The 12,654-nt window shown below is 35.9% G+C and overlaps 1 protein-coding gene across 10 annotated transcripts in view; it reads left to right on the plus strand.

Moving 5' to 3' along the window:
* Positions 1–12,654, plus strand: part of BABAM2 (BRISC and BRCA1 A complex member 2) — a 576,872-nt gene that overhangs the window by 210,492 nt on the left and 353,726 nt on the right. For all 10 annotated transcript variants that reach the window (XM_032172579.2, XM_032172582.2, XM_032172577.2 and 7 more), the window contains one exon: positions 9,812–9,906. In XM_032172579.2, coding sequence (XP_032028470.1) covers positions 9,812–9,906 — 95 coding nt within the window. The remainder of the gene's footprint in view (positions 1–9,811; positions 9,907–12,654) is intronic.

The raw sequence follows: 12,654 nt of genomic DNA on the forward strand, positions 1-12,654 counted from the left end.
CTTTCCATAGTGGCTGAACTAGTTTATGTTCCCACCAACAGTGTGTAAGCATTTCCTTTTCTGTGCAGCCTCACCAGCATTTGTTATTTTTTGACTTTTTAATAATAGCCATTCTGACTGATGTGAGATGGTATCTCATTGTGGTTTTGATATGTATTTCTCTAATGATTAGTGATTATATTAGTTGTATTAGTATTGAATTGTTTCTGAGAAACTATGTTTTCCTGGCAGTTATTGAAACTGATAGACAAAATAGTATAATAATATTTCACTGGTGAAGAATAAGGCAGGGAGCCTGTGGACAGGCTGTGTTCCTTCTGTAATTAGGGAGTAGGACATATGGTTCACTCTGCATATCTGGTAAGTGGGCCTTCCTGAGATGGTGCTGATACCTTCTAAAAATTGTCGGCTGCTAAGGCACAAGCGTGTAAATAAAGTATACTTTGTATTTAACGTTTCTGTGATTTCATGTATGTGTCATATTATGAAGCACTGTTGATGTGCATTTTGAAAGGAAGAAACTTCTGCCCCCATTGCTCCCACTATTATAGCCTGGCAAGTTGCAGGGAGTAATGAAAAATAAGACTTGAAACTATTATTTTGTTGTTAGGTGGTTGTAACACTTCTGCCTTTTTTTTTAAACCTTACCTTATAGCACCTCTGATCCTGCTTTTATTTCTTTGTTCTCCTGCCTACTCTTCCATTTTATGAAAAGTTGGAGTAAGCAGTGCCCAGGTAATCTGTACTCTGTGTTCATATCATCTGCTCCAGGGTGAAATAAAGGAAATGTGATGTTATTTCTCTTCTATATGATTTGTGTTGGTCTTTTCTCTACTGTCTCTGCCTTGAGGTCAGGTACTATGTTTTCTACTTCCTGTATAACTCCCCAGGTGTCCAGTATGCACATCTGTGCATTGTGGGTTTTTAATAAATGTTCTTGACTGATTTACTGACTGTTCTCCATAGCAAGAGAACAATGCCACAGTTTATTTCAAAGAGGCTGTACAGTATTGAGGCAAAGTGTTTCAGAGTTTTCTGAGGTTGAAGGTAGGAGCCTGAGAAATTCTGGAACATAACTATGTGAGATTCTGAAAGCTATTTTAAGTCACTTCTTTGTTTTGAAAAATATTTATATAATGTTTTGAAAAATATTTATATAATGTTTTTATTATATATAATGTAGTAAACTCCCTCCCCTTTTAGTACATATCTTTTCCTTAAAAAAAAAAAAAACAACTTTATTGTATATTCAAATACTTGTTGGTTGCCTTAAAATATATTGAAAAATCAGCTATAGAAGTAATAAGATCTAGTGTTTGGCAGCACAACAGGGTGAGTATAGTTAACAATAATTTATTGTGTATTTCAAAATAAAGAGTGGAATTGGAATTTTCTTTTTCTTTTCTTTTTTTTTTTTTTGAGACAGAGTCTTGCTGTCGCCCAGGCTGGAGTGCAATGGCTCGATCTCGGCTCACTGCAGGCTCCGCCCCCCGGGGTTCACGCCATTCTCCTGCCTCAGCCTCCTGAGTAGCTGGGACTACAGGCGCCCGCCACCTCACCCGGCTAATTTTTTGTATTTTTAGTAGAGACGGGGTTTCACTGTGTTAGCCAGGATGGTCTCGATCTCCTGACCTCGTGATCCGCCCGCCTCGGCCTCCCAAAGTGCTGGGATTATAGGCATGAGCCACCGCGCCTGGCCTGGAATTTTCTTAACACAAAGAAATGATAAGTGCTTGGGGTGATGGATATCTCCATTTCCTTAATTTGATTTTTATACATTATGTGCTTGTATCAAAATATCACATGTACCCCATAAATAAGTACAACGTTATATATCTATAATAGTTAAAAATTTAAAAAGTCTGTCTTTAACATTATCCAGTCGTGTCCATTAAAAAGACACATTTTGCAAAGTTCCTTAACAATAAAGATCTTTGCAAGTATTTATCTTAAAAAGCATTCTTTACTTTCATAAATGGCTCATTGCAGAGTTCTTTTAAATGCAGAAACTCTTCACATTGCATTTTTAATACGATTTTATTTATAAAAAGTAACTGTGCCACAACTATTCAGTAAACACTTTGTAATTTATTTAAGATCAGGTTTCTTTAAAGTGGGACAATTTTTTGCATGAGATTAAAAATAAAAACAGCTTTATTGAGATATAATTACATACCGTGCAGTTTACCCTCTAAAGTGTACAGTTCAGTGGCTTTTTACAAATATAGTCACAAAATTGTACAATCATCAACACTAATTTCAGAAAATATTTATCATCACAAAAAGAAAGCTTGTACTAGTTAGCAGTTGCTTCCCATTCTCCGGTTCCCCATTGTCTGGCAACCATTAATCTACTTTCTGTCTCTATGAATTTTCATATTCTAGACATTTCATATAAATAGATTCATACAATAATAATACAATAAGTAGCCTTTTGTGTCTGGCTCTTTTCACTTAGCTTAATGTTTTCAAGGTTTATCCACATTGGAGCATTATATCAGTACTTTCTTTTAAATTTGAATAATATTCCATTACATGTATAATGTCACAATTTATTCATTCATCAGTTGACGGACATTAGTTGTTTCCACATTTTGGCTATTGTGCATAATGTTGGTACAAACAATGTGCAAGTTTTTGTGTGGACATGTCTTCACTTCTGTTGGGTATATGTATACCTACAAGTGGATTTGTAGGGTCAGATGGTAGCTCTATGTTTAACCTCTTGAGGAACTGCCAGACTGTTTTCAAAAGTGACTGCACCATTTTGCATTCACACCAGCAGTGTATAAGTGTTCTAGTTTCTTCATATTCTCATAAAAACTTATTATTATATGTCGTTTTGATTATAGCCATCCAAGTGGGTAATTAAGAGCTATCTTACTGTGATTTTGATTGCACTTCCCTGTTCGCTAATGATCTTGAACATCTTTCTATGTACTTACTTGACATTTGTATATCTTCTTGGAGAAATATCTGTTCAGACCCTTTGCCCATTTTAAAATTGGGGTATTTGCTTTTATATTGTTGAATTATCAGATTTCTTTGTTCTGGGTACAAGTCCTTTATTAGCTATGTGATTTGCAAAATTATCTCCCTGTGGATTGTCTTCACTTTCTAGATAGTCTCATTTGAAGGCCAAAATTTTCAATTTTGATCAAGTTTAATTTATCTATTTTTGTTGTTGTTGCTTGATTTTGGTTTCATGTCTGAGAACGCATTGCCTAGCCCAAAATTATAAAGATTTATTCTTATGTTTCCCTGAAGAATCTTGTAGTTTTTTGCTGTTACACTTAGGTCTTTGATTCATTTCGAGTTAATTTTTGCATGATATGAGGTAGGGGCCCAACTTCATTCTTTTGCCTGTGGCTTTCCAGTTGTCCCATCACCATTTGTTGAAAAGATGCTTAAAAAACCCATTTAATTAGGATAAAATATACTTAACAAAATTTACCATATTAACCATTTTTTAAGTGTACACTTCAGTAGTGTACTTATATGAAACACTACTTCAGGTGTTTCGTATAAGTGGAGTCATTATAGTATTTGTCTTTTTGTGACTATTTTACTTGATGTCGTCAATATTCATTCATGTTTTAGCATGTTTTAAATTTTTTCTCCTTTTAAGGTTGAATAATATTTCATTATATGTATACACACACACACACACACACGTCACATTTGGTTTATCCATTCATCTGTTTGTGGACAATTGGGTTGCTTCTACTCTTTGGCTGTTGTGAATCATGTTGCCGTGAACAGGTGTGTGCAAGTATCTCTGATAATCTGCTTTTAGTTACTTAGGGTATATTCCCAGAAGTAGATTTCTGGATCATATGCTAATTTTTAATTTTTTGGTGTGGAATCACCACTGTGTTTTCTATAGTGGCTGTACCATTTTACATTCCCATCAGCACTTCCAAGGGGTTCCAATTTCTTCGTGTCCTCACCCACCCTTGTTATTTTTTTGTTTGATAGTAGCTCTTCTAATGAGTGTGAGATGATGAACTTTTTTGCCCCATTGAATTGTCTTGGCACCCTTGTCAAAAATCAGTTGGCCGTAAATTTGAAGGTTTATTTATGGACTCTGAATTCTATTCCATTGATCTGTATTCCTATCCATATTCCAGCACCACACTGTCTTCATTGCTGTAGACTTGTAATAACTTTTATAATTAAGAAGGCCTGCAAATTGTTTTTAAATATTTCTTTGGCTATTTGGATCCCTTGCATTTTCATATGACTTTTAGGATTGGCTTGTCAATTTCTGCAAAGAGTCCAGCTAGGGCTTTGATAGGGATTGCATGGGATCTACAGATCAACTTGGGTTGTGTTGCCATTTTAACAATAGTAAGTCTTCTAGTTGACAAACTTGAGATGTCTTTCCATTTATTTAGGCCTTCTTTAATTTCTTCCAACAATGTTGTATAGTTGTTAGTGTACATTTCTTGTACTTCTTTTGTTAAGTTTATTCCTAAGTATTTTGTTCTTTTTGATCTGATTGTAAATGGAATTAAAAAATTGTTTTTGGATCGTTAATTACTGTTGTACATAAATGTGGTCAATTTTTGTACATTTATCTTGTATCTTGCAACCTTGCTGAAGCTGTTTATTAGTTCTCATTGTTTGTGTGGATTCATTGGGATTTTTTACATGCAAGATTTATGTCATCTGTGGATAGAGATAGTTTTGCTTTTTTCCAATGTAGATACATTTTGTATCTTTTTTTTTTTTTTTTTTTTTTTTTGCCAAATTGTTCTTGCTAGAGCCTCCAGTATAATGTTAAATAGAATCAACCAGAATGGATATTCCTTTAAGTAGATTTTTTCAATGTTTACCAGTTTGGAGATGTTTATTACTAACAGTGTTCCTTTGTGAACTTGAAAATGCAGCCATTCTTCTATAGTAGCAAAAGTGATAAAATTTCTTTTATTGGAATTTGGCATGTTATTTATTTTTAGAATGTCAAGGGACAATAGATCCTAGATTGGTATTTTTCAAAACTTTGATATCTTTGCTCTGTTAACTTTTTGATTTTTTTCCTAAAGTAACTAAAGTAAGCCAACTATAGGACTTTTAAAAACACATCTCTAAAGTATGTTCCTTCCTAAAGAATATGCTTGCTGTGTATATTTGAAAGAATGAATAATCAGGACATTCATATTATCTCTACTTGTGCTTTTTAGCCAAGGCTTGAGTTAATGCCTTATAGTTAGCACGTTTGAATTTTATAACTTATCATAAATACAGTTGATCATCTGAGATGATGATAGTGGGTAGGGTGAGAGGTGGTGGTTGTACTACTTTTGATAATTTAATTTTATACCTGTCTTCTGAAGGACACATTTTCTTGTTTAAATTTCTTCCCTGCAGAAAGCTCCAGGAGTGACTTTGCTATGCCTTCTTCTTCGTTTTTTAAATAAAAATATATTTTATTTTTAGTCTTTTTTGTGTGTTGCATTTCTCACATTTTATTTTATTTGTATTTTTTATTCCAGTAGGTTTTTGGGGAACAGGTGGTGTTTGGTTACATGAATAAGTTCTTTAGCAGTGATTTCTGAGATTTAGGTGCATCCATCACCAGAGCAGTATAGACTGTACTCAATATGTAGTCTTTTATCCCTCACCTTCACCCACCCTTTCCCTCGAGTCCCCAAAGTCCATTATGTCATTCTTATGCCTTGGCGTCTTCAGAGCTTAGCTCCCACTTATGTGTGAGAACATACAATGTTTGGTTTTCCATTCCTGAGTTACTTCACTTAGAATAATGGTCTCCAATTCCATCCAGGTTGCTGCAAATGTCATTATTTTGTTTCTTTTTATGGCTGAGTAGTATTCCATGATGGGTGTGTGTGTGTGTGTGTTGTAACTACAATTTCTTTATCCACTTGTTGACTGATGGGCATTTGGGCTGGTTCCATAGTTTTGCAATTGTGAATTGCGCTGCTATAAACATGCGTGTGCAAGTATCTTTTTTATATAATGACTCCTTTTCCTCCAGGTAGATACCCAGTGGTGGGATTGTGGATCAAATGGTATTTCTTTTAGTTCTTTAAGGAATCTCCACACTGTTTTCCATAGCGGTTGTATGAGTTTACATTCCCACCAGCAGTGTAAAAGTGTCCCCTTTCACCACATCCCCGCCAACATCTATTATTAATATTTTTTTATTATGGCCATTCTTGCATGAGTAAGGTGGTAATCGTATTGTGGTTTTGATTTGCATTTCTCTGATAATGAGTGATGTTGAGCATTTTTTCATATGTTTGTTGCTATGCCTTATTCTTCATTGAAGATTTTTTTCAGCACTTAGACATTCAGTTTGGAGAATAGAATTTCTTTAATTTATTGAGTGTTTATTGAATATATTCTATTTGTGCTATACTCTGCCCTGTCAGAAACATTAAATAAGTATAAAAACATGTCTGTTCTCTGGATGCTTACAATTTAATTAGGAAGATCAATTATATGTACTCACCTTGTACCGCTGTGTATTTGTGGTTCTGGTTCTATGTCTTATATCCCTCACTAAACATGAGCTCCTTGAGAATAAATATATTTGTATTGACACAGCGTGTCACAATATCTCACAGGTAGCTTGTGTTTATTATGATTTTTTAAAGTCAATAGGGCAATAAAACAATATAAGTCTACTTACAACTAAATACTCAAGTGATTGGCGTAACTAGTCAGGATTTTAATTTCAGAAGTAACAATGATCTGTGTGTTCTGGATTTACTAGGGTAGGCTTCATACAAGAGACAATTTAGTGGGCTCATAAAGGATGGTAAGAACTGAGCAAGGAGAGAGATATTATAGTATTTGGTGTCATAGTATTTGGAGGGCATCGAGCAGATCATATTGACTGGAAGAAAAGACAGGCTTGTAGATAAAGAGAAGGGTGGATATCAGTTTGAAAAGTTTGCTTTTACTCCATTTGATATTAGAGATTCATTTAAGTTTCTTGAGTTAGGAAGTTTCGGGACAAAATAGCACATTAAGAATATTTACTTGGTGATAATATGTATTATGGACTGGAGGGCAGCTAGTATTAGGAGACCATTTTAAAAGGTATGATAATGATTGAGTTTCTTTAGTCTGTCAGCTTTTAATAGCAGGGTTTTTTTGTTTGTTTGATCTTTAATGCCTATCATAGGGCCTATGGCAAAATTCAAATATTTATTCGGTGGATGAGTGAATGTATGGACTAGGTGATCTGGGCCTGGAAGGGGCTGTTAACAGTAGGAAAAATCCGGCCGGGCGCGGTGGCTCACGCTTGTAATCCCAGCACTTTGGGAGGCCGAGGCGGGCGGATCACGAGGTCAGGAGATCGAGACCACGGTGAAACCCCGTCTCTACTAAAAATACAAAAAATTAGCCGGGCGTGGTGGCGGGCGCCTGTAGTCCCAGCTACTCGGAGAGGCTGAGGCAGGAGAATGTCGTGAACCTGGGAGGCGGAGGTTGCAGTGAGCCGAGATCGCGCCACTGCACTCCAGCCTGGGTGACAGAGCGAGACTCCGTCTCAAAAAAAAAAAAAAAAAAACAGTAGGAAAAATCCATATGAGTGACATTTTGGAGGAAAAATTGAGATGACTTGTTTTCTAAGAGTATACAGGGCGTATGAAAGGTTGAAGATGACACTGAAGTTTTAGCATGGAATCAGGGAACGAGAGGAGTGAGAAAAGGAGAGTCATCTTCATGTTTTAGACTTGCTGAGTTTGACATTGAAATGCCTAGTACATAGATATTTAAGGGCTCAAATGAGGACTGAAGTTTAAATGTTTACATTTGGATAAAATTTTATAGATACTGTTTGAGCAGTAAAAATGATTGGATTGATAAAGCTGTATGTATGTATGTGTACAGAGGTGGTGTACGTGTACATAAGTATACATATTTTTATACATTACAACTCAATATGTGTATTAGATTGTCAATAAACTAATCTACTTGTTAGTATTAGCATAATGACAAGAGCTGATTCTTGGGATGAGCAGAGGAAAAAAAGGGAGCTACAGAAGGATTCAGAAAAGAAACAGGTAGAAGAACTTGCAATGTAAATTTGCTAATGAGACTTTGTAAATTTGTCTTATGTTTCAAAACAACAGTAATACTTCCATTATCACATGTTGAGAACTTACTATATGCTGGACACTGCTAGGCATGCCATCTCTTTTAATCATCACAATAAATCTGTGACATTAGTACTATTATATCTACCTCTTACTGATGAAGAAACTGAGGTCTAAAGAAGTTAAAACTTGCTCAAGATCAACTGAGCTAATAAATAATGAGGAGACCTTGTGGATATAAATCTAAGTTTTTGTGAACTATAAGCCAGATGTTCTTGCCATTATACCAAAGGTATGTATGTTTAATTTCTACAAGGCAAGGACTGTGTCTATACAGAATCAGTCTTCATAAAGGCTTACTGATTAATTAGCAGGCAGTGATTGGACAGTAATGTTTCCTGTAAAAATAATCAGCACATATTTTGGATGTGGCTGCTTCTACTTTTCTCCTTGGATATTTACATTCATAGTGTACTTGGTGATAAAGCTTTTTTGATTGCTTGTTGTGGATGTTAAATTAAAAAAGGATAGCAGGCCTGGCATAGTGGCTCACACCTATAATCCCAGCACTTTGGGTGGCTGAGGTGGGTTGATCGCTTGAGCTCAGGAGTTTGAGACCAGCCTGCACAACATGGTGAAATCCTATCTCTAATAAAAATACAAAAATTAGCTGGGCATGGTGGCATGTTCCTGTAGTCTCAGCTCCTCGGGGGGCTGAGATGGGAGAATTGCTTGAGCCTGGGAGGTCGAGGCTGCAGTGAGTCAAGATGACACCATTGCACTCCAGTCTGGATGACAAAGTGAGATCTTGTCTCAAAAAAAAAAAAAAAAGATATCAGTTTATTTGAAGAATTAATCATCTGGAAAGTGCTTTTCAAATGTTTTTCTTAAACTAATGTAAATTTCTTTTTTAAAATTTTATTATTATACTTTAGGTTTTAGGGTACATGTGCACAATGTGCAGGTTTGTTACATATGTATCCATGTGCCTTGTTGTTTTGCTGCACCCATTAACTCGTCACTTAGCATTAGGTATATCTCCTAACGCTGTCCCTCCCCCCTCCCCCCACCCCACAACAGTCCCCAGAGTGTGATGTTCCCCTTCCTGTGTCCATGAGTTCTCATTGTTCAATTCCCACCTATGAGTGAGAACATGCGGTGTTTGGTTTTTTGTCCTTGTGATAGTTTACTGAGTATGATGTTTTCCAGTTTCATCCATGTCCCTACAAAGGACATGAACTCATCATTTTTTATGGCTGCATAGTATTCCATGGTGTATATGTGCCACATTTTCTTAATCCAGTCTATCGTTGTTGGACATTTGGGTTGGTTCCAACTCTTTGCTATTGTGAATAGTGCCGCAATAAACATGCGTGTGCATGAGTCTTTATAGCAGCATGATTTATAGTCCTTTGGGTATATATCCAGTAATGGGATGGCTGGGTCAAATGGTATTTCTAGTTCTAGATCCCTGAGGAATCGCCACACTGACTTCCACAATGGTTGAACTAGTTTACAGTCCCACCAACAGTGTAAAAGTGTTCCTATTTCTTCACATCCTCTCCAGCACCTGTTGTTTCCTGACTTTTTAATGATCAGCATTCTAACTGGTGTGAGATGGTATCTCATTGTGGTTTTGATTTGAGTAAATTTCTTTTAGAAGTTTTTCTGATACAGTCTTCAGAATATTCATACTTAGAAAGCAAATAAAAAGGACCTGTCATTTTCTTTTATTTCAGGGGATATCATTTTCAATGCCCAATACCCAGAACTGCCTCCCGATTTTATCTTTGGGGAAGATGCTGAATTCCTGCCAGACCCCTCAGCTTTGCAGGTGAGTACTGCAGACTTGCTTGAATGATCTTTCTTTGGTGAAAGGAAAACAAAATTGGCTTTCAGCATTTGCTTAACAGATAGATTTATCACACATCTGCATTTTTTTCCCACCCCTCTTTTCTCTGTCCTGTGAAATAGATGGAACTCTTTATGTGCCACAGTAGTTAAATAAGAGGCTTTTTTCATTGCTGTTTAGTTTCAGGGTATTTCGAATTAATGAAAGTCTCTAGCATATTGGTTGAAATATTTTTACTTCAGTTTAAAGAGACATGTTGAAAATATTTTGTTTGTTTTAACGTAATATTTCATGCCTGCAATCAATTTTCTAATGTTTACTAACACTTCATTACAGGGCTCGTTAGGAGAGTGTTTCTTGGCTCTTCAAAAAGCCGTTTTTATATAGAAGTGAAAGTGGCAAATTTGGACTTGTATCCGCATTATCTCAGTATCTCAGTATTGTTATCAGAAGCGTAAAGACCAGATTAAGTGTTCTTTATCAAGCAACACCAGAAACTTTGTAGTTGAAATAAAATGTTTCTGGAATTAAAGCAGAAATATTCACCATTAGGGAAAGGGTGGTGGTACTTGTTGGAGCACATATGCTTTAGTAAGCATATGTACTTACTAAAAAAGTTGTGTGTTTTGCATGGTAGATGGAGAAATACACATGCGATTTTGTTTAAATGGTTCTGACCAGACAACATGTCTCTTTTTATTTCTTCTCAAATTTGAGTTTGGTATGATACCTATACTAGAAGAGGTTTTATTGTTGTTCAAAACTATACTCTTAGTTTTGTTTTCTGGAAATTTTTTGTCTCGTTCAGGTTTTATAATTAAAAGTTTTGATGACTGACTTTGAACTCTTGCCCCGCTTCCACCCTTTAAAGGTATTAAACAGGAAGTAGTAACCCAAACTTAAAGTATTGTCTTAAACATCAGAACATAGCTGTAAAAATATTGTTGGCAAGAGTAAGGTGGATTCATGGTGAAGTTTCTAATAATTGAACATGAGCTGTATTTTTTTTTAATTAAAAAAGTCTGAGTTCAATATGGCCCCTTTAGATGCTGTGTGTTACATATTCACCCCGTATTAAAGCTGAGAGTCTTAAACCTGGAAAAAAAAAAAAAATGACACAGAGATTTCACCACAGACTTCTTCTGTATTAAATCTTCCCAGAAGAGGGTAGCATATGCCGGATGCCAAAGATGTATTCCAGGCTAAGTGCCTCAGGAATTTAAAGAAGGTGGTCAGAAAAAGCTTTGTAGTTGAGGCGAGACTTGTACTCATTCTTGAAGAATGGAACAAAAGTGGGAGGTATGACAAAGAGTATTTCAGGTGGGGGAATGACATAAGCACATTGGGGGAATGACATAAGCACATTGGAAGAAGCTGGGATTTGTCTAATGTATTTCAGAAGGCACTGACAGGTTTGCTGAAATGTAAGTCAATATAAGGAAGGGATCGACAAGGTTAGAAAGGTAAATTGGGAGAAGACTGTGGAGCACATTGAATGCTGGGCTAGGAGCCATTGAAGGAAATGATGAAGGGAGAATCATCTAATAGCAGTGTGGTCAATATAATGGAATAAGGAGAGATCGAAGACCAGAACTGAGGATGGTTGTAAAAATTCAGTGGAGGGAGAAAGGGCTTTGAGCTAGGGTGATGCAAGAAGAAACAGCCTAATGGAAAGAATAAAAAAGTCATGTTTACAACTTCTTTTTTTTGAAATTGCATTTAAAATTCATAGCACATATCTTTAATATTTGGCAAGTATTGTGTAAGTGTAGAATTTAAACACTAGAAAGGATCTTAAGATTCATTTTATTCTACTCTTCCATTTTATTATTGAGGAAATTGACCTAGATTTATATAATTCTGTGTCAGACCTGATATTATAACACCACTCTTAAGATGTTTAGTCCCTGAGTGAAGTTGTCACAAATGTTTTGAGAGAATAGCTGAAAAAGAATAGCCAAAAAATCAAAGCACTAGATCTAAGTGAAAGATTGCAAATCTAGGGGAACACCTTCTCTTTAGTGATAGTTCATCTATGGCCTTGGGTAGACTACCCAGGGCTTCTTCATGGATCAGTGGGCTGAGCAAGCCCAGATAAGCAACCAGAGTGTACCCTCCACTAGCTGGGCGATGTCCAAATAGTTCTGGAGGTTGCTCTTGATGGTTATTGTTGTCTGATTAAAACACCAGACAGGTTAACGACAAGGCCTGATCCCCAGCAGATATTTCTCTGAGTGTAGCTTGTCTCTGAAAGATTTTTCACTCACTTGTTAACAGATTTTGGTTTAATTCTTGGATTCAGTTCAGACATTTTTCCCCTTCCTGAAGTGCTCAGAGCACAATCATTAATAACCTGACTAGTCTACATATGGTTCTGAATGAAGAGGGAATACAAATTTCATCACCCATGGAGTGGAAAACAGAATGTCTAGATTTCTTGGATTTTTCCTGAAGTATGCCTTGCAGAAGGGCCTGAGTATATACCCTTAGAACCTGGGAGTGTAGTCTAAAGTAGTTCCTGTGGCAAGTGTGGAATTTCTTTGAAGTTTCTGGGTTTTACCTTAAAAATTAATGAAAATTTTATATTTGATTCTGTAACATACCTGTATTTTTAAAACAAAAATATATTAAATTATAAATATTTGAGAAAAAATGACTCTTCAGTGTGTCTCAGTTTGAGAAATGTAGTTTTAGAGAATATATGTAATATATGTAATCTTTTATTTATTC

The sequence above is a fragment of the Hylobates moloch genome, unplaced genomic scaffold, assembly GCF_009828535.3.
Source record: "Hylobates moloch isolate HMO894 unplaced genomic scaffold, HMol_V3 SCAFFOLD_13, whole genome shotgun sequence".
Classification (NCBI taxonomy): Eukaryota; Metazoa; Chordata; class Mammalia; order Primates; family Hylobatidae; genus Hylobates; species Hylobates moloch.